Source organism: Vipera ursinii (assembly GCF_947247035.1).
Source record: "Vipera ursinii genome assembly, contig: scaffold_386, whole genome shotgun sequence".
In the NCBI taxonomy this organism is placed as follows: domain Eukaryota; kingdom Metazoa; phylum Chordata; class Lepidosauria; order Squamata; family Viperidae; genus Vipera; species Vipera ursinii.
Window position 1 is genome coordinate 1 of NW_028148307.1, and position 22,653 is coordinate 22,653.

Sequence of the window (22,653 nt, forward strand, 5' to 3'; positions counted from 1 at the left end):
GGGGGGCGCTCTGCACGCGCCCAGAGGCTGCATCGTGTGGAGGGGGGGAGACGACGAAGAGGCCCGGGAGGGGGGTCGGGGTGGGGGCAAAGGGTACGCTTTGCACGCGCACGGAGGCATCTTTGCCGGATAGGAGACGACGAAGAGGCTCGGGGGGGGGTGGTAGGAGGGGGCCGGGCAGTGCGCTCTGCACGCGCCCAGAGGCTGCATCGCGTGGAAGGGGAGACGATGAAGAGACCGGAGGGTGGAAGGGTGCGCTCTGCACGCGCAAAGAGTGCTGGATAGGAGGCGATGGACAGGCTCGGGGGTGGGGCGCTCTGCACGCGCCCAGAGGCTGCCTTGCATGGAGGGGAGACGATTAAAAAGGCCCAGGGGGAAGGGTGCGCTCTGCCCGCGCACAGAGGCTGCATTGCCTGGAGGGGAGACAATGAAGAGGTCTGAGATGGGCACTCTGCACGCGCCCAGAGGTTGCTTTGCTGGAGAGCAGACAATGAAGAGGCTCTGGGGTGGCGCTCTGCACGCGCCCAGAGGCTGCATTGCATGGAGGGGAGACGATGAAGAGGCCTGGGATGGGCGCTCTGCACGCGCCCAGAGGTTGCTTTGCTGGAGAGCAGACGATGAAGAGGCTCTGGGGTGGCGCTCTGCCCGCGCACAGAGGCTGCTTTGCCTGGAGGTGAGAGGGGAAACGATGTAGAGGCCCGGAGGGATGCGCTCTGCACGAGCCCAGAGTCTGCATTGCTGGAAGGGAGAGGATGAAGAGGTTGAGAAAACGGTTCCCAAAAAAAAACACTTTTTTAAAAAGCCAGGAATTAGCAGTCAAGACACGAACCAAGTTGCCATCTACAGAGGGAGGAGGAATCCGGCGGGCTGCGGTTATAACTGGTTGCTGTGAGAAACTCTTCTTATTCACAGTTCAAGTTCCTCTTTCCGAGCCGGTTTCGCAGTTTTGTTTCTCCTACCCTGCAAATCTCGAAAATGCAATAAAACGCCGAGTTCAGATCGCCAATGATTTGCAAACCCTGGCCTGTTCCTGGTGGCTCCTTCAATTATCCAGATTTGATGTTGATAGAAAGTGAGGAAGGGGGGGAGGGGAAATAGCATAGAATAGAATTATAAATATTTGCAAATATTCTGTTTTGCAAACCGAATATTTAACCAGGCTGGCTACAAAACCGGCTTTGTATTCTCTGTGGAAAGTGCGAGGACCAGCCGTAACACTTTGTTGAACAATTGCTAGGCAAATGATTAGTGCTACCTGTACAGGTAGACTTCGACTTACAACCGCCACGGAGCCTGAAATTTCTGTTGCTCGGCGAGACGTTTGGTTGAGTGAGTTTTGTCCCATTTTACGACCTTTCTTGCTGTTAAGTCGATCGCTGCAGTTGTTAAATTAGTTACACGGTTGTTAAGTGAGTTTGGCATCCCCTGTTGGCTTTGCCTGTCAGAAGGTCACCAAAGGGGATCACGTGATCCCCCGGACGCTGCAACCCTCATAAGTACAGGCCAGTTGCCGAGCCTCTGAATTTTCATCACGTGACCCTGGGGACGCTGCAACGGTCGTAAGTGTGAAAAATGGTCAGACGCTACATTTCCCAGTGCCATTGTTACTTTGAACGGTCGCTAAATAATAAACGGCTGTAAGTCAAGGACTTCCTGTAGTCAAAGAAAATCTAAGAAGCGGCAACTTTTAGCTGTTATTTCTGTTTAGCTGTTGAAGAATAGAATAGAATAGAATAGAATAGAATAGAATAGAATAGAATAGAATAGAATAGAATAGAATAGAATAGAATAGAATAGAATAGAATAGAATAGAATAGAATTCTTGGTGGAGCATAAATTGGACATAAATTCTGGGCTCAACTCTAGCCGTAAGTTGAGGACCATCTCAACATAAGACGAGTTACAAAGAAGCAGGCTCAAGAGTGGCCATCAGCTGAGTCACCTGCACGGAGGCCGTTTGGTTGTAGTTCAAGGCCACAAACCCAACGGAGGAAAAGTGAAAGTAGAGCTTTGGGTACAAAGTTTAAGGAAGGTTTGTTTTGGCATTGCTGTTTTCTTTCTTTAGAAACACACACACAAACACACACACACACACACACAAAGCCTTGGTGGAGCAGTGGGCTAATGCCTCCTTAAGTAACACCAGCTGCCTGCCATGAGTGCAGGTTCGCGTCCCACCAGGCTCAAGGTTGACTCAGCCTTCCATCCTTCCCAGGTAGGTAAAATGAGGACCCAGATTGTTGGGGGCAATTAAGCTGACTTTGTAATAATGCTGCTTGGGGGCCCCGAAAGCCCTAATAAGCAGGCATATACATAGAACGAAGGCTACTGCTAAGCTTGTAAGCCGCCCTGAGTCTTCGGAGAAGGGCGGGATATAAATGGGATTTTAAAAAAAATATTACAGAATAGAATAGAAATATAGAATAGAATAGAATAGAATAGAATAGAATAGAATAGAATAGAATTACAGAACAGAACAGAACAGAATTAGAGTAGAGTAGAGTAGAATTAGAATTAGAATAGAATATAAATATAGAATGGAATAGAATAGAGAGTAGAATTTGAATAGATTAGAATTAGAATAGAATAGAACAGCAGAATTGGAAGGGACCTTGGAGGTCATCTAGTCCAACCCGCTGCTCAGGTCCCATTTCAGACAAATGGCTGCTCAGTCTCTTCTTAAAAACGTCCAGCGATGGAGCACCCACAATTTCTGGAGGCAACCTCTGTTCCCCTGGTTAATTGTTCTCACTGTCAGGAAGTTTCTCCTTAATTCCAGGTTGGTTCCAAATACACTTCTAAAAACAAATATCTAAAACAAACAGCCAAGTCCTCAGTTGCAGGTCAACTGTGTCGCTCTGGCAAGAAGAATGAGGATGTGTGAGAGTTTCCTTCTGGGACAGTTGCCCATGCCTTGGAAAAGCAGAACAGGAAATAACTCGATTCCCCCCCCCCGTGTTTTTTATTGCTGAATAATATCAAATGTAAAAGGTCAGCTTGGAGGATGGGAGCAAACAAAATCAGATTTAGCCCACCCCAGGGTGCACGCAACACCATCAGCTCGTATTCACACAAAGGAGAAGGATGTTTGCCTCCGCTTCAGCTGACCCAAGACGCTGCAACCGTCGTAAATACGAGTCAGTTGCCAAGCGTCCAAATTGTGATCCCGGGACTGCGGCATGCTGCAACAGTCCCAAGTGCGGCCAGCGGTCATAACTCACTTTTCCCAGAGCTGCTGTCACTTCGCACAGTCGCTGAACGAATGGTTACGAGGACTACCTGTGAAATAAAGCAAAATATTGAAGAAAGGGGTCTAAAGTCCTATTTCCCACCCTATGGATATATTATGATTTATCGCTTGTCGCTTCTATCTGGTTTACGATTCTATCTTACAGTTTATGATCTACGACATATCACTTTGTTGTTTGCGTGTACGCTGAGAGCTTCTGCGCTGGAGGTGGCGGTCAATTTATTATTGCAGGCTGGAGGTGGCGGTCAATTTATTATTGCAGCCAAAGGCCAACACATATTAAACATTCAAAGAAAATGAACAGAACCAACACAAGAAGACATAGCAATATGTTGCAATTTATGATTTAATCAATGGGTGACCAAGGTCTGCCTAGTTTCACAGACAGAATAACCCATAACTGATAGTTTTAGAGACAGTATTAACACATAATTAATAAGTATACTGTTCTTTTCTATTCTATTCTGTTTTGTTCTATTTATTGTATTGTATTCTATATTCTATTCTGTTCCATTTCTATTCTGTGTATTGTATTCTATATTCTATTCTTTGTATTGTATTGTATTCTGTTCTATTCTATTCTATGTATTGTATTCTATATTCTATTCTATTCCATTCCTATCCTATCCTATTCCATTCCTATTCTGTTCCATTTATTGTATTGTATTGTATTCTACATTCCATATTCTATTCTATTCATATTCTATGTATTGTATTGTATTGTATTCTGTTCTATTCTATTCTATGTATTGTATTCTATATTCTATTCTATTCCATTCCTATCCTATCCTATTCCATTCCTATTCTGTTCCATTTATTGTATTGTATTGTATTCTACATTCCATATTCTATTCTATTCCTATTCTATGTATTGTATTGTATTGTATTCTGTTCTATTCTATTCTATGTATTGTATTCTATATTCTATTCTATTCCATTCCTATCCTATCCTATTCCATTCCTATTCTGTTCCATTTATTGTATTGTATTGTATTCTACATTCCATATTCTATTCTATTCCTATTCTATGTATTGTATTGTATTGTATTTTGTTCTGTTCTATTCTATTCCATCACCTCCCATCACATTCCATTCTATAATATTGAAAAAAGGCTTTGTTAGATAAAGTATTTTTATTTTTTTAATTTTTTTTTAAATCCTATTTATATCCCACCCTTCTCCGAAGACTCAGGGCGGCTTACAATCTAAGAAGCACAAATCAATGTGCTTAGCAATAGCCTTCATTCTATGTACATGCCTGCTTATTAGGGCTTTCAGGGGGCCCCAAGCGGCATTATTACAAAGTCAGCTTATTGCCCCCAACAATCTGGGTCCTCATTTTACCTACCTGGGAAGGATGGAAGGCTGAGTCAACCTTGAGCCTGGTGGGACTCGAACCTGCACTAATTGCAGGCAGCTGGTGTTACTTAAGGAGGCATTAGCCCACTGCTCCACCAAAGTAAAATACTAAAAAAAAAGTACTGTTAATCCTGTTCATATAGTGATAGGAAACTGCCTGGATGCAAACTCAAAGGCAGGAGTTCAGTTTGACACGAAGATGATCCGACTTGCAGCACTTAGGAAAATGCTGCAGGGACGGGCGACAATAGGCTGATTCTCCTTCAGCCTATTGATTTAACAGGTGTAATCCAGTAGTAATTATACTCGCCCCATTAGGCAGCTGAAATCTGACAGTGCTCTTGAATATTGTTAATTAAATTAGACTTACCCTTGATTAGTTAAGGGAGCAATACGACTGGCAGATTCTCTACCTGGAAATGTAGAACATGCCTTGAATGGCTTTCCAAAACTCGCTGAAAGTAGCTAAAATGCTGTTCTTGTGCGAGCCCTCAAATCATTGTTGACTTCTGGTGAACGGCAAGAATTCAGGCATGGCTTGCCATTGTTTGCTTCCTGGGGCTGAGAGACAGTGGCTGGCCCAAGGGCACCCAGCCGGCTTTTGTGCCTAAGGTGGGACAAAAACTCATTGTCTCCTGGTGGTTGGCCTTAAGACAACCAGCCGGCATTCATGCCTATGGTGGAACTAGAACTCACCATCTCCCGGTGTTTGGCCCAAAGTCAACCAGCCGGCGTTCGAGCTTAAGTCAGAACTAGAACTCGCCGTCTCATGTGATTGGCCCAAAGTCACCCAGATAACAAGGCTGAACTAGAACTCACTATCTTCTGGTAATTGGCCCAAAGTCACCCAACTGACTTTCATGCTTAAAGCAGAACTAGTAGTCACTTTCTCCCAATTTCTAATCTGATGTTGTAATGGAAAGGATTAGAAAAAAGGTGAGTTAGCTGCTGGAAAGCGAGACACATCTCACCTCAACCGATTTAACCTGGCTACTGAAAGAAACTAGCCTGGGGCTAGGCAACCTTGGCTCTTTTATGACTCGTGGACTTCAACTCCCAGAATCCCTGAGCCAGCCGTGCTGAGGGAAAAGGGAGAGTTTCCCAGCTGAGCCATGTTGGCTGAGGAATTCTGGGAGTTGAAGTCATGAAGGAGCCGTAGTTTCCCCCATGCTGGCTCAGGAATTCTGGGAGTTGAAGTCCACCAATCATGAAGGGGCCATAGTTCCCCCATGCTGGCTCAGGAATTCTGGGAGTTGAAGTCCGCAAGTCATGAGGGGGCCATAGTTCCCCATGCTGGCTCAGGAATTCTGGGAGTTGAGGTCCACAAGTCATGAAGGGGCCATAGTTCCCCCATGCTGGCTCAGGAATTCTGGGAGTTGAAGTCCACGAGTCATAAAAGAGCCAAGGTTGCCTACCCCTGACCTAGCCCCAAAGGCCAGAAACTGGCAAAAAAATATTATAAATCACACTGGACCAGTCACCAAGCGTCCAAATTGTGGCCATCTGACTAAAGTGTGTTTCTGTATCTCTCTGTGTGTCTGTGTTATAGCTTTTGGAAGTCCAGAACCAGGTCATAAATAGCTTTTCGGGGGTCCATCATACTTGAAATGTTTGGCTTGATTTCTCTTCATTTCTGCAGCTGACTTCCAGAAAAGTACATCAAGAGCCTTGGTGGAGCAGTGGGCTAATGCCTCCCTAAGTAACACCAGCTGCCTGCAATTAGTGCAGGTTCGAGTCCCACCAGGCTCAAGGTTGACTCAGCCTTCCGTCCTTCCCAGGTAGGTAAAATGAGGACCCAGATTGTTGGGGGCAATTAAGCTGACTTTGTAATAATGCCGCTTGGGGGTGTGTGTGAAAGCCCTAATAAGCAGGCATATACATAGAATGAAGGCTACTGCTAAGCACATTGATTTGTGCTTCTTAGATTGTAAGCCGCCCTGAGTCTTCGGAGAAGGGCGGGATATAAATGGGATCAAAAAATAAATAAATAAAACAGACCATATTTGATAGAAAATATAACGATGCAAACATTTGATACAGACTTGCAAGGGTCTTCTAGTCCAGCCCCCCACCCCACCCCCGCTCAAGAAGAAGACCCTACGCACCATTGCACACAACTGGCTGTCCACTCTCATCTTGAAAACCTCCAGTGTTGAAGCACCCACATGTGCAGGGGTAGGCAACCTCGGCTCTTTTATGACTCATGGACTTCAACTCCCAGAATTCCTGAGTCAGCATAGCTGACTCAGGAATTCTGGGAGTTGAAGTCCATGAGTCATAAAAGAGCCGAGGTTGCCTACCCCTGCACATGTTCTTTAGCCTCCAGTCCCCTAGTCATCTTTGTTGCTCTTCTCTGCACTTTTCCTAGAGTCTCAACATCTTGTTTTATAGTGTGGTGATCAAAACCTGGATGCAGTATTCCAGGTGAGGGCTTACCAAGCTTTATGAAGCGGTCCCCTGGAATAATAATATTAATACTCCTGGTTCCGACAAATGGAACTCTTCAAAGAACTTTTGAGGCATTGTTTATCTTAAAGCAGGCCTTTTCAACCAGTGGTACAGGTACCACCTGTGGTACCTTGACACCTTGCAGGTGGTATGTGACCATCCTAGAAAAGTGATAGTGGGGGAGGGGAATGAGCTGAACCGGTGGCAGCACCGCACAAGCCGGAGCGAGAGACGGCTGGAGCTGCAGGGCTGTCAGGGCTCAGCGGAAGCGCCAGGATCAGCGCCAAGATCCTGCTGGAGCTCAGCGCTGATCCTAGCACTTCTGCTGAGCCCAGAAGAAGCGCCAATCAGCTGAAATGTTGCAGCATCTCCAGGGTCTTGTGATTTATATTCAGATGCTTGGCAACAGATTCATATTTATGACGGTCACAGTGTCCCAGGGTCATGTGAAGGGACCAAAACCTGCTGCAACCACCCAGCACATTGGGGGGGGGAATAAAAACCAAACACAGCCCACCCCACCCCCGCTGCCAATCCTCACAACCATGAAAACTTCGGACAGGGCGGGCAGGCAGGTGTCTTGCTCGGCTGTGGCTTGGGGGGCACTTTTTTCAGGGCCATTGTAACTTCGAACAGTCACTAAGCCAACTGTTGTAAGTCGAGGACTACCTGTACTTCATCAATTTTTTCCTTTTTTTTTTTGGTGATCAAGTTTTTGACACCTTGCTAGGCGACTGGTGGTACTCAGATGTTGCCATATCCTAAAAGTGGTACAATGGGTGAAAAAGGTTGAAAAGCCCTGCCTTAAAGAATCTTTATTCGAGTAGCATAGCATCGGCACTAACACAATCGAAGCCAAAATCTGAGTTTGCCTCCTCTGAGCACGTAGCATCAAAGCACAATTCCCTCCTCCAGTTGACAGTCATAAATCACATTCCCCAATTAGTTTGAAAGGCGGGCTTTCCCTCCAGCAATCCAACCCGCCATTTCTTATCACCTCTTATTTCAATGACCTTGGTTCTCACACTAGGTTCAGCCTTGTTATGTCTAGCTAAACTCCTCATGCACATTCCTCCCCCCAGCATCCTCTAACTCTAAGAGGAAAACATAAGAAGGAAAATGGCTGCATCTCCATATGCTGTCAATGCAAAAACATCCAATGTTAGCAGCATTGACACTAATATTTATTGTCCGTTACTTTTCTCTTTGTTCTCAGAGCGCTGTTCTCTTTCCTTTCTTACAGATACCAAACTGCTAGACAAACCCAGCTGGGATCATTGCTCTGTGCAGTTCCAGATCCCCCCTGTGGACCGCCAGATGGGGGGTCCCGCTTGCAGGTAACCCACAATCCAGGCATGCGCACGCAAAGCTCCGTGAGTGGGAGCGGCAGGCGTGGGCACTTGCCGCTGACACGAGTGGGGGGCTGCCGCTCATGTGAAACCACCGCTCACGTGGCCCGGTGCCGAATAGGCCACTGCCGCTAGTGGGCTGCAGCCCACAGGTCGGGGACCCCTGTTCTAATCCAACCCCCTGTTCAGGTAGGAGACCTGGGACTGGCATCAAGTCAGTTTCAGGATCTCTGGACCACCTCCATCCAGAAGGTCCTGATGTCAACGCTGCTAACCATGGATGTGTTTCGCATTGACGACAGATGGAGATGCCGCCATTTTCTTCTTTTGCTTTCAGAGTCAGATGATGCTGGAGGGGAGGAAGGTGCATGAGACTTTAGCTAGACATAACAAATGCTGAACCTAGCGTGAGAACCAAGGTTATTGAAATAAGAGATGATAAAAGAATTGGCGGGCTGGAGAACTGGAGGGGAAGCCCGCGCTTCAAGCTAATTGGAGAATGTGATTTATGAGTGTTAATTGAAGGAGGGAATTGTGCTTTGATACTAGGTGCTCAGGGGAGGGGAACCCAGATTTTGGCTTCGACTGTGTTAGTGCCGAGGCTGTGCTACTCAAAGATTCTTTAAGGTTAACAATGCCTCGAAGTTCTTTGGAGAGTTTCATCTGCCGGAACCAGGACACCTGGTTTCTAACTAGAATGTCCTTCGCCTGCAGCCCCAGCTGTGCCTGTTCCACTTGCGTTCCTAACGCCGTTTGGGATTCTGCTGTTCTGCTGACGTGCCTTCAAAATCGTCACAAAGCTGAGCTCTCGCAGCTGAAGACCGCCAATGGGGAGGTAAGCACTGAACTTGGGTCTTTGGGCAGGAGAAGCTCACAGGAGCAGAGACGAAGGCTGGGAGAAGGTCCAGGAGAAGATCTAGAGAAGATTGTGGAATCTGGAGAGCTTCTAAGAAGAAATTTCCTGACAGGGAGAACAATTAACCTGTGGAAGAGCTTGACTCCAGAAGCTGTGGATGCTCCAACACTGGAAGTTTTTAAGAAGAAAATGGACAGCCATTTGTCTGGAATGGTATAGGGTTTCCTGCCTGAGCAGGGGGTTGGACTAGATGACCTCCAAGGTCCCTTCCAACTCTGTTATTCTATTCTATTCTGTTCTGTTCTGTTCTGTATTTCTTTTCTATTCTATTCTATATTCTATTCTATATCGAATATTCTATTTTTTCTATTCTACTCTATTCTTTTTTTTATTAAAAAGTTTTACACTACATTTTATCTTTAACAATCTACTCTACTCTATTCTATTCTGTATTTCTATTCTATTTTATTCTGTAATTCTATTCTACTCTATTCTACATTTCTTTTTTATTCTATTCTATATTTTATTCTTTCTATTCTATTCTATGTTGAATTCTTTCTATTCCATTCCAGTCCAGTCCATCTTTTCTATTCTATTCTATTCTATTCTATTCTATTCTATTCTATTCTATTCTATTCTATTCTATTCTATTCTATTCTATTCTATTCTATTCTATTCTATTCTATTCTCGCAGAAACAAAAAGAGGCCACAAAGGGGTTCAGCATTTGCTTGGTGTACTTATACAGATAGTCCTTGACTTATGACCACACATGAGCCCCAAATTTCCAGTTGTTAAGTGGGCTTTGCCCCATTTTGCAACCTTTCCAGCCACGCTCGTTAAGTGAATCCCTGCAGTTGTTAAATTAGTAACTCGTTAAGCGAATCCGGCTTCTCCCATTGACTTTGCTTGTCAGACGGTCGCAAAAGGGGATCCAGTGACCTCCGGACACTGCGACCGTCGTAAATTCGAACCATTTGCCAAGAGGCTGAATTTGGATCACCTGACCACCGGGTGATGCCGTGGCGGGCGTCAGGGTGAAACACGGTCCTAAGTCCCTTTTTCTAGTGCCGTTGCAAGTTTGAACGGCCACCAAAGAACGGTTGTAAGTCGAGGACGACCTCCAACTATGCTGGAAGGGGGGGGGAGGGAATTTTCCACTGCTACAAGCCTGGATTTGTGGCTTAGCCAGTGACTATCAGCCAATGGAACAGAAATTGCCTTCAGATGTTGTTGGGTCTCCATCACTGGTGGCTTTCAAGAAGAAACTGGACTGCCAGCTGTTGGAAATGGTGTAAGGACTCCTGTTTGGGCAGGGGGTTGGACTAGATGACCTCCAAGGTCCCTTCCGACTCTTGTTCTTCTATTCTGTTCCTATGACATGGACCAGCTCTAGATTCAGAAGCGATAGGACTTTTTCTAAATGCTGCACGATGTCATCGCTGCCACCAGACATTGTGATGGCCCCAGACCTTCTCAAGCAGAGAGAGGACAAGTCCATGGAGGAAACCATGATTCCCCATAAGGTGGTCAGGAGAACTTCCTCGTTTTTCTCTAACCTGAGGACTTGGCTCACCTGGGTGCAGAAATGGAGCTGTTCTGTCTCAGCCCACGTGAGCTCTGGTTATGCTCGCAAGGGGAAAGCCCTCTTCCAAGAAACAGGCAGGAACTGCAAGAAAAAAAACAAAACCCCTTTTATTCTCACAGACCTGAGTCAATCTCCAAGGCAAACAAACCCAGTCCACAGAAACTCCATCCTCAACACGAACGGCGGTCTTCGGCAACCAGCACTTCCCACACCTTCCCTTTTATAATTCAGCCCAGGCCTGGCTCCCTAAGGCCTTCTCCTTTGCCTTTGGAGCCTCCCCATTGCCTTCCTCTGTCCTACTCGCTTCTCTTGCCGGCGCTTTCGTGCATCCTGGATTTGTCCCAGCTGTGCTTCGTCGCTGTCCAACTTCAGACTCCCAGCACAGCTGTGTCTCAGCCTGAGGGCGAGTAGAGGGGCCGGGCTCCTCGTCCGACTATAAGTCTTGGAGCTCCTCAGAGCCTTCCTCTGACTCTAATGTCACTCCAGGCCCCTCCTCCTCCTCCTTCTCTGAGTCCCCAGACTTGGCTGCCGGATCCACGGGCTGGTGAGGAATCACAACAGGACCTGACAGCATCTCTCTTTCTCTCTCTCTCTCTCCCTCTCTCACTCTCTCTCTCTGCTTTGCAGCTGGCGTATAAGATTTACCAGCTGCTCAGAGCTAAGGATGCCGAACTGGAGGACCAGACGGACAGGTGACGGATCTCCATGGGACATCTGAGTTCCTTCTAGGTGGAGGCCTGGCAGCCTGGGCCTCTTGCCCCAGATCGAAGAAGGGCAGGGTCAGAAGGTGTCCTGATCCGTGGCACGCTTCACTGGGGTTCCCAACCATGGTGACTTTAAGATATGAGGACTTCAGCTCCCAGAATCCCCCAGCCTGCTATGCCGGCTTTCATGCTAAGGTGGAACTAGAAGTCTCCATCTCCTGGTGACTGGCTCAGACAGTCAACTGGCTTTTGTGCCCAAGGCGGGACTAGAACTCACCGTCTCCTGGGGATTGGTTCAAAGCCCACCAGTTGGCTTTCATACCTAAAGCGGGACTACAACTCACCGTCTCCCAGTGATTGGCTCAGACACCCAACTGGCTTTCATGTCCAAGGCAGGACTAGAACTCACCGTCTCCTGGTAATTGGCACAGACACCTTAGGCCTGAAAGCTGACGGGGTGACTTTGGGCCAATCACCAGGAGATGGTGAGTTCTAGTCCTACCTTAGGCAAGAAAGCCGGCTGGGTGACTTTGGGCCAATCACCAGGAGACAGTGAGTTCTAGTCCTGCCTTAGGCATGAAAGCTGTCCAGATGACTTTTGGGGCCAGTCCATCTCTGTCTCAGCCCAACCTACCTCACAGGGCTGTTGTTGGGAAAACAAGAGGAAGGAGAATTAGGTATGTTCCCCATCTTGAGTTACTCATAAGGTAATAAAGGCAGGCTTAAAAAAACACAAATAAATAGAACAAATCCAGACACACATCCTTTAGGACAGGGGTCCCCAACCTGTGGGCTGTGTCCCAGTGGCCACCGGGCCGTGGGACAGGCTGGCCAGTGCGTGCAAGTGTGCGTGTACACACACACACACACACACACCATTCGCACTAGCGCCGCAGCTGCGGGGTGTGAAAACAGGGCAGGGCTAGTATCACGCAGGCACTAGCGCCGCCCCGTTTGCGTCGTGCGTGCGCAAAATGCTTCCCCCTCCCTTTCCCTCCAGTCCGCCAACCGAGAAAGTGGGGAGGCCTCTGGTTTAGGGTCTCTGCTTAAGAGCAAATATCTCCTGGTGTCCTCCCTTTCAGGCTGGCCGCTCTGAGCTGCCAACTCTTTGATCTGGAGGACTGGCGCTGCCGGCTGCGAAGCCAGGCGGAGGAGCTGAGTGGCAGGAACGGCGCCCGCAAAGCCGCCTACGACTCCCTACAGCGGCGGTTCCAGCAGCAGGACAGGGAATTTCGCCGGGCGCTGGAGAAGGGGGAGGAGCTGCTCCAACGGGCCCTGCGGAGGAAGGCCGAAGGGGCCCGGCGCGAGAACGAGAGGATTGAAAGGTAGGAACAGCGGAGGGAGCCGGTGGGCTTTGGGGACCCCGAGGGGGTCTCTGGTGCTTCTCTGGGCCGAGTTGTTTTCCTGCAGACGTTTCAGGACCCAGCCAGGGAACGTCGTCAGCGCCAAGAAGGGTAGAATTCGCCACTTGCGCTGATGACGTTCCCTAGTTGGGTGGTGAAACGTCTGCCAGAAAACCACCCAGCTCAGAGAGCACCAGGGACCCCACAGTCCTCCTCCTCCTCCTCCTCCTCCTCCTCCTCCCCCGCCCTTCTAGCCCTGATGACGTTCCCTAGTTGGGTGATGAAACGTCTGCCAGTGCAGGTTCGAGTCCCACCAGGCTCCAGGTTGACTCAGCCTTCCGTCCTTCCGAGGTAGGTAAAATGAGGACCCAGATTGTTGGGGGCAATTAAGCTGACTTTGTAATAATGCCGCTTGGGGGTGTGTGTGAAAGCCCTAATAAGCAGGCATATACATAGAATGAAGGCTACTGCTAAGCTTGTAAGCTGCCCTGAGTCTTCGGAGAAGGGCGGGATATAAATGGAATTAAAATAAAAAATAAATAAAAATAAAAAACAGCCCAGCTCAGAGACCAGCAAGGACCCACATCTCCTCCTCCTCCTCCTCCTCCTCCTCTCCCCCCCCCCTTTGTAGTCCTGGTGATGCGCCCTAGTTGGGCCAAGGAAGCAACCCAGCCCAGGGTACACCACAGAGCGCAAAGACACATGGAAAGAGACAAAACCTGACCGCGGAAAAAGACCCAGAGTTCCACGGAGTCTGCCCCTTGGAGTTTTATTTTATTTTGTGTTTTTTTTTCGTTTGTTCATTTAGGGTTGTTGGTTGTTTTTTTTCGTTACGATGATTTTAATATTCTATTTTTGCTTTATTTTTCATTCCGAATTTTTTGTCGGCTGACAGACAGGTGCTCATCCCGAACATGTTTAAACTCAGTTACGGATGACTGACCCATTTACCTCCGGGGGGGGGGGGGGCGGGGGGAGTTGGTTCCGAGCTTGCAGAACTTTCCAAAGAAAATTAAAATGGACGAATCGCTTTCCTTTCCTTGCAGGGCGAAGCAAACGCAAGTGACGAGGGAGCTGCAGGCAGCCACCCGGTCCACATTCGGGGTCAAGATGTGAGTTTGGCATTTTTTGCAGCTTGTGCAGACGTTCCCCCACCCCCTCGGGTGTTCTTTCCCCCCCCCCCCGATTAAGGAGCCTTGCAGGTGTCCACGCAGGCAGTCCTCAACTTACGACTGTGACTTGGGCTCACAAGGGCAGACATAAGTCCCAAAAGGGGTCATCACGTGACCGTAATGGCTTTTAATGTTTTATTTTTTTTTGGGGGGGGGGTGTTTGCAGCAGTCTTCAGGCAAATCCCACAATCGTTAAGCAAACCCACCTTTCGCTCGGAGGGGTCTTTTTTTTTTTTTTGATAAGAAACGATTTGCATTGTTGCTTTTATTGGTTTTAAGGCCCTTTAAGACTCACCCCCCCCCCAGGCAAGTAAATAGTAAATAGATAAAATGATGCAAAGATCAGGAGGAAACTGAGCAATGCTCCGAGTGGGATGGAAACTCATCAGGGAGAGAAGCAACCTGGAACGAAGGAGGAATTTCCTGACAGTCAGAACAATTAGCCAGTGGAACTCCTTGCCTCCAGAAGTTGTGGCTTTAAGAGGTTTTTAAAGAAGAGATTGGACAGCCATTTGTCTGAAACAGTATAGGGTTTCCTGCCTGAGCAGGGGGTTGGACTAGATGACCTCCAAGGTCCCTTCCAAGTTCCAACTCTGTAATTCTGTTCTGTTTTGTTCTGTTCTGTTCCGTTCCGTTCCATTTAATTCTATTCCTGTTCTGCATTCTGTTCTGTTCCGTTCCGTTCCATTCTATTCTATTCCTCCATGATCTATTCTATTCTATTCTATTCTATTCTATTCTATTCTATTCTATTCTATTCTATTCTATTCTATTCTATTCTATTCTATTCTATTCTATTCCATCCCATCCCATTCCATTCCATTCCATTCCATTCCATTCTATTCTATTCTATGTATTCTATTCTATTCTATTCTATTCTATTCTATTCTATTCTATTCTATTCTATTCTATTCTATTCTATTCTATGTATTCTATTCTATTCTATTCTATTCTATTCTATTCTATTCTATTCTATTCTATGTATTCTATTCTATTCTATTCTATTCTATTCTATTCTAATTATTCTATTCTATTCTATTCTATTCTATTCTATTCTATGTATTCTATTCTATTCTATTCTATTCTATTCTATTCTATTCTATTCTATTCTATTCTATTCTATTCTATTCTATTCTATTCTATTCTATTCTATTCTATTCTATTCTATTCTACTCCATTCCATTCCATTTATTCCTATTTCTATCCTATCCTATCCTATCCTATCCTATCTCTATCCTATCCTATCCTATTCTATTCTGTATTTCTATTCTGTTGTTGTTGTTGTTGTTGTTGTTGTTGTTAAAAATGTCCTCCGTTGCTGCTTTCCGATCCTTGAATGTTCTTCCTTGTTAGAGAACCAGAAAAAGTGAAGCCGGGAGAGCAGACGTCGGCCAGCAAACAGCCCCCGAAGAGAAGAAAGGAGGTGAAAAATTGTGGAAAAGACCCTTTAGGTGAGGGATTAAACCCCCGAGCAGGGGATATCTCCGGCCTTCGACTTACAGCCAGTTCATTTAATGGGCATTCAAAGTTACCAGGGCACTGAAAAAAGTGAGTGACGACTAGTTTTCACACTTAACGACCGTTGTCTCAGCATTCCCCCCCCCCCCCGGTCACAGTGATCAAAATCCAGACGCTCAACAACCGACTCGTGTTTAGGACGGTTTCAGCATCCCGGGGTCACGTGATCACCATTGCCCAGCCAGCTTCCGACAAGCAATATCAACGGGAGGGGGGAGGGAAGCCGGACTTGCTTAACGACCACCTGGTTCACTTAGCAACGCGCAGCAACTCGCTTAACGAGCCCACAATGTGAGTCGACGGCCAAGCATCCGAGTTCAGATCGCGCAGCCCCGGGGATGCGGCGTCGGTCGTTCAGTGTGAAAAACGGCGGTAATTCCCCTTTTCCAGTGCCGTCGTCACGTCGGAGGGTCAGTAAACGAGGCGTCGTAAGACGAGGACTCGCCTGCACGCCCTTCCCTTGGTTTTATTCCCAGCCAAGTTTTCTTCCCTCCCTGCTTTTTTTCGTTTCCTGCTTCAGGTCGGCCTCGGCGAGTTCTCTCAGCAGCCCCAAATACAAGGGTGTCCTCAAGGGCTGGTTGGAGTAAGTGGCTCCCGCGATTCTTACTACGTGCTTTGCTGGGGGGAAAAAAAGAAACAAACAAACAAAAAAAGAGGCGTGGCTAACCTCTCTCCCGTTGGGTCTCGAAGTCGGCCAGGTTGACCTCGGAGGGTTGTTGTTTTGTGCGGTTTTGCACGCCGGCCCCGGATTTTCCTTTGGAGCGGCAGTGGGTGGGATGAAGGCCAGAGCATGCTGGTTTAAATTAAGCCTTTTATCAGGGTTAGGAATGCGAAACTCGGGCTGAGTTCCTCCCTCCTCCCTCCCTCTCTCCCTCCCTTCTCCTCCCTTCCTTTGTCCCTCCCTCTTTGCTTTTCCCTCCCTCTCTTTTTCCTTCCTTCCTTCCTCCCTCCCTATGTTCCTTCCTTCCTTCCTCTCCCCTCTTCCTGTCTCCTCCCTCCCTCCCTTCTTTTTCCTTCCTTTCTTACTTCCATCCTTCTTTCCTTCTTCCTTCCTTCCTTTTTCACTCCTTTCCCCTTTCCCTCCCTCCCTCCCTTTGTTCCTTCCTTCCTTCCCTCCCTCCCTATGTTCCTTCCTTTCTTCCTCTCCTCTCTTCCTGTCTCCTCCCTCCCTCCCTTCTTTTTCCTTCCTTTCTTCCTTCCATCTTCCTTCCTTCCTTTTTCATTCCCTTTTTCCCTTTCCCTCCCGCCCTCCCTCTTTTTTCCTTCCTTCCTTCCTTCCTTCCTTCCTTCCTTCCTTCCTTCCTTCCTTCCTTCCTTCCTTCTTTCTCTTTGTTCCTTCCTTTCTTGCTCTTCTCTTATCTCCTATCTCCTCCCTCCCTCCCTCCCTCTCTTTTTTCCCTTCCTTCCTTCCTTCCATCCTCCTCCTTTCCTTCCATCTTCCTTCCTTCCTTTTTCATTCCCTTTTTCCCTTTCCCTCCTGCCTGCCCTCTTTTTTCCTTCCTTCCTTCCTTCCTTCCTTCCTCCCTCCCTCCCTCCCTCCCTCCCTCCTCTTTCCTTCCTTTCTTCCTTCCTTCCTTCCTTCCTTCCTTCCTCCCTCCCTCCCTCCCTCCCTCCCTCCCTCCCTCCTCTTTCCTTCCTTTCTTCCTTCCATCCTCCTCCTTTCCTTCCATCTTGCTTCCTTCCTTTTTTCCTCCCTCTTCCCCTTTCCTTCCCTCCCTCTCTTCTTCCTTCCCCTTCCTCCCATCTCTTTCCTCCCTCGCTTCCTCTTCCTCCCTCCCCCCCTCCTTTCATTTACCTTAATTATTAGTTGACAGTTTTCATCACGATATTTCTGTCTCTATTTCTATTTCTGTGTGTGTCTGTGTGTGTGTGTGTGTGTGTGTGTGTGTGAAAAGACTAAAACGGCGATAGTAAAGGTGTGAATGTGGAATCGGCAGGTTGGTCAGCTGTGGGTGGGTGTCACTCCCGGCCAAGGCTGGGGGGGTGGGGTGGGCAGAGGCGGAGATAGGTTTTGCAGGGTCGGGGGGGGGGCGTGTGAATGGGGCCTCTTTCTGTGAGGGTAAAATCCCTGGGTGGGGTGGGGTGGAGGAGATGCTTGGGGTGGGTGGGTGGGTACAAATAATAATAATAATAATAATAATAATAATAATAATAATAATAATAATAATAATAATAATAATAATAATAATAATTTTATTTATATACCGCCCTTCTCCCGAAGGACTCAGGGCGGTGAACAGGGCAAATGTATAAAATACAAAAGTACAAAAGTTAAAAGGAATTAAACATAATGCCCAAGGTAAAAACAATAAATACAAATATTAAGAACAGTAAAAAACCCAACCCATCCCCCATCAGGCCAGGCCAGCTTGTTCAAAAAAGTATGTTTTTAGGTCACGGCGAAAGGAGCGAAGGTCGGGCGCCATCCGGAGCTCCACCGGTAGCTGATTCCATAGCTCTGGGGCACCCACAGAGAAGGCCCTCCCCCTGGGAGCCACCAGACGACATTCCCTGACCGGTGGCACCCTGAGGAGGCCCTCTCTGTGGGCGCGCACTGGACGGAGGGAAGTTGATGCCGGCAGCAGGTGATCCCCGAGGTACTCCGGACCCATGCCATGTAGGGCCTTAAAGACCATTACCAGAACCTTGAATCTCACTCGGAAGACAACTGGGAGCCAATGCAGCTCACGGAGCAGAGGTGTGACATGGGAGTATCGGGAGACCCCCGACACAACTCTCGCGGCTGCATTCTGTACCAGTTGGAGCCTCCGAGTGGTCTTCAAGGGTAGCCCCATGTAGAAAGCGTTGCAGACAAGAGGGGAGTCGGGGGGGGAGGGGAAGTGATGGGGGCCTTTGCAGACCCTGGAATGAGTGAGGGTCCGTATTTAGAATCGTTCTTTTGCCCTTGCAAGTTTCAGGCTGAGACGTGGCAACTCCATCAGTGGCTCCGTGGACCAATACTGTGGCTTGCCTTCCTGCGCGGCCGCCTGCCTCCCCTCCTGCGTGGCCGACGAACAAGTAAGCTGGTTTGTTCCAGGTCTACCGGTGGGCTGGCGGTTCACCTCCTTGCTATCCTGGTTTCATTTGGGATGTCACCCTTTTTTTTTACAAAGCGCAAGACAGAACGTGGGTAATCCTCGACTTACTTAAGGGAACTATGGCCCCTTCATGACTTGTGGTCTTCAACTCCAGAATTCCTCAGCCAGCATGGGGGAATCATGACCCCTTCATGACTCGTGGACTTCATCTCCCAGAATTCCTCAGCCAGCATGGGGGAACTATGGCCCCTTCATGACTGGTGGACTTCAACTCCCAGAATTCCTGAGCCAGCATGGGGGAAACTTTGGCCCCTTCATGACTTGTGGATTTCAACTCCCAGAATTCCTGAGCTAGCATGGCTCAGCTTGGAAACTCTCCCTTTTCCCTCAGCATGGCTGGCTCAGGAATTCTGGGAGTTGAAGTCCGGTGAGTCATAAAAGAGCCAAGGTTGCCTAGCCCTGAACTAACAAATTGTTGTAATTTGAGGACTATCTGAATGACATGGCCAGTTCTCACACATACAATTGGTGTTTACTTCCCATTCCTGCCAAAAAGAGCCTCCTGGCAAACAATGGGTTTACTTAATGACCGCCTCATTCACTGAATGACCACTGAGTTCACTTAACAACAACCACATTCATTTAACAACCTTAATAAGAGACATAAAAGGATCGTAATATCAGGCACAGTTAAGTGGTGGTTTACGGCTGCCATGACATAAAACCCAAAATGCAGGTTCAATTATGGTCGTAAATTGAGGACGGCCTTCAATCCCATTCTCATAGGGAGAGGAGAAAGTGAGAGAGTGAAGGAGAGAGAGAGGAGAGAGGGAGAAATAGATCAATAGATATAGGGATAGATAGATAGATAGATAGATAGATAGATAGATAGATAGATAGATAGATAGATAGATAGACAGACAGACAGACAGACAGACAGACAGACAGACAGACAGACAGACAGACGAGAGAGAGAGAGAAGGAGAGATGATAAATGATAGAGAGATAGACTGAGAGATGAGAGATGAGAGAGGAAATATATAAATGATAGAGATAGATAAGAGAGATGAGAGATAAATAGATAGAGATAGATAGATAGATAGATAGATAGATAGATAGATAGATAGATAGATAGATAGATAGATAGATAGATATGGATGACATAGATAGAAGATAGATAGATAGATAGATAGATAGATAGATAGATAGATAGATAGATAGATAGGGATGACATAGATAGATAGATAGATAGATAGATAGATAGATAGATAGATAGATAGATAGATAGGGATGACATAGATAGATAGATAGATAGATAGATAGATAGATAGATAGATAGATATAGATATGGATGACATAGATAGATGATAGATAGATAGATAGATAGATAGATAGATAGATAGATAGATAGATAGATAGGGATGACATAGATAGATAGATGATGGATAGATAGATAGATGATAGATAGATATGGATAGATAGATAGATAGATAGATAGATAGATAGATAGATATGGATGACAGATGATAGATAGATAGATAGATAGATAGATAGATAGATAGATAGATAGATAGATAGATAGATAGATATGGATGACAGATAGATAGATAGATAGATAGATAGATAGATAGATAGATAGATAGATAGATAGATAGATAGATATGGATGACATAGATAGATAGATGATAGATAGATAGATAGATAGATAGATAGATAGATGATATAGATAGATATGGATAGATAGATAGATAGATAGATAGATAGATAGATAGATAGATAGATAGATGACAGATTAGATAGATAGATAGATAGATAGATAGATAGATAGATAGATAGATAGATAGATAGATAGATAGATAGATATGGATGGATGGATGGATGGATAGAGATGAGAGATAAATGAGAGATAGATATGGATGGATGGATGGATGGATGGATAGATAGATATGGATGGATGGATAGATAATGAGAGATAAATGATAGATAGATAGATATGGATGGATATAGACAGACAGAGATGATAGACAGTCGCTTTTCTTGGCCTCCCTCGGTGAATCCCCTCCCCATCTTTTCCCTCCTCCAGGAAGGCCACCTGTCTGAGATCCACGCGGTCGCCTTCAGTCCCAATTCAGGCCTGCTGGCCACGGGTGGCGTGGACAGAGTGATCAAGCTCTGGAGCGTGGCTGGAGGTAAGGGGGCGACCAGAGGCATCCATGGCCTCCCCAGAACGACGTGGGCCAGCTCAGACGCCGCCTTGGACCGGCCATCGCAGGCGGAGCTGAGAGGAGAGAATGTTTATATCGTTTCGTGACCCAAACTGGGGAGCATCGTCAGTGCTAGAAGGAAGTGGGGTTTGCTGGGAGGAGGAGGAGGACAATGACTGTGGGGTCCTGGGTGCTCTCTGAGCTGGGTGGTTTTCTTGCAGACGTTTCATGACCCAGCTAGGGAACATCATCAGTGCTAGGAGGAAGAGGAAGGAAGGAAGGAAGGAAGGAAGGAAGGAAGGAAGGAAGGAAGGAAGGAAGGAAGGACGGACTGTGGGGTCCTTGGTGCCCTCTGAGCTGGGTGGTTCTCTTGCAGACGTTTCATGACCCAGCTAGGGAACATCATCAGTGCTAGGAGGAAGAGGAAGGAAGGGAAGGAAGGAAGGAAGGAAGGAAGGAAGGAAGGAAGGAAGGAAGGAAGGAAGGAAGGACGGACTGTGGGGTCCTTGGTGCCCTCTGAGCTGGGTGGTTTTCTTGCAGACGTTTCATGACCCAACTAGGGAACATCATCAGTGCTAGAAGAAGGGAGGAAAGGAAGGAAGGAAGGAAGGAAGGAAGGAAAGAAGGAAGGAAGGAAGGAAGGAAGGAAGGAAGGAAGGAAGGACGGGACTGTGGGGTCCTTGGTGTTCTCTGAGCTGGGTGGTTTCCTTGCAGACGTTTCATGACCCAACTAGGGAACATCATCAGTGCTAGAAGGAGATGGAGTTTGCTGGGAGGAGGGGTGAGGAGGAGGAGGAGGAACTGGGTTACTAACTTAACAACTGTAGTGATTTGCTTAACAACTGTGGCAAGAAAGTCATAAAAAGGGGGCAAAACTCACAAATGTCTCCCTTAAGGAAAAAAAAAAACAGAAATGTTTCAATTGTGGTCGTACGTTGAGGATACCCTGTATTCCCCTGAACTGCGTGGAGTCCCTGATCTCCCTGCACCTGACAGCTGTGCCTGCCTCCTTCCAGATGTTGGTACATAGACACACACACAGAGAGAGAGAGAGAGAGAGACACACCATAGACACACAGACACACCCGGCTTTCGCTTTGCTTGTGAGCGTGTCTTCCATCCTTTGTGATGTTTTATAATAATTAAAAGTCGGAAGGGACCTTGGAGGTCATCTAGTCCAACCCCCTGCTCAGGCAAGAAACCCTATACCATTTCAGACAAATGGCTGTCCAGTGTCCTCTTAAAAACTTCCAGTGTTGGAGCATTCACCACTTCTGGAGGCAAGGAGTTCCACTGGTTAGTTGTCCTCACTGTCAGGAAGTTTCTCCTTAGTCCCAGGTTGCTTCTCTCCTTGATGAGTTTCCCTCCGTTGCTTCTTGTCTTGCCTTCTTCAGGCGCTTTGGAGAATAGCTTGACTCCCTCTTCTTTTGGGCAGCCCCTGAGATCTTGGAAGACTGCTATCATGCCCCCCTGGTACTTCTCTTCATTAAACTAGAGAGAGCCGATTCCAGCAACTGTTCCTTGTATGTTTTCAGGCTGCCTGGAGGAGAAGCAAACCTTGGACGTATCCAGCGGTAGCATCACCAGCATTGCCTTTGATCCTCGGTGAGTAAAAAGCTCAGCTAGGAAAACCCTGCTGGGGCTTTGCAGGCGACGCGAGTAGGAAGGGAGCTGAGTACAGGGAGTCAGGATAACAGAATAACAGGAGTTGGAAGGGGACCTTGGAGGTCTTCTAGTCCGCCCCCCCCCGCCCAAACCTTACACAGTTTTGGATACGGTAAATGTCTGGGGGTTTTTTAATTCCATTTATATCCCGCCCTTCTCC

At 47.2% G+C, this 22,653-nt stretch overlaps 1 protein-coding gene across 4 annotated transcripts; it reads left to right on the forward strand.

Annotated features, from left to right (window-relative positions):
- The first annotated feature begins 469 nt into the window (after window positions 1–469).
- LOC310650609 (protein Atg16l2-like) lies at window positions 470–22,482 on the forward strand. Of its 4 annotated transcripts, XM_083380192.1 has the most exons (11): window positions 470–673; window positions 8,301–8,394; window positions 9,121–9,241; window positions 11,477–11,541; window positions 12,636–12,878; window positions 13,943–14,008; window positions 15,422–15,491; window positions 16,107–16,169; window positions 18,499–18,604; window positions 20,708–20,813; window positions 22,364–22,482. In XM_083380192.1, exons 2-10 carry the CDS (start codon window positions 8,375–8,377, stop codon window positions 20,722–20,724), a joined length of 771 nt encoding a protein of 256 aa, XP_083236318.1. In that variant the 5' UTR covers window positions 470–673; window positions 8,301–8,374; the 3' UTR covers window positions 20,725–20,813; window positions 22,364–22,482. The 4 variants fall into 4 exon arrangements, with proteins under 4 accessions (XP_083236318.1, XP_083236316.1, XP_083236317.1 ...); XM_083380190.1 differs by lacking the exons at window positions 470–673; window positions 8,301–8,394 and having other exon boundaries at window positions 8,413–9,241; XM_083380191.1 differs by lacking the exons at window positions 470–673; window positions 8,301–8,394; window positions 22,364–22,482 and having other exon boundaries at window positions 8,413–9,241; window positions 20,708–20,864.
- Window positions 22,483–22,653: the final 171 nt, after the last annotated feature.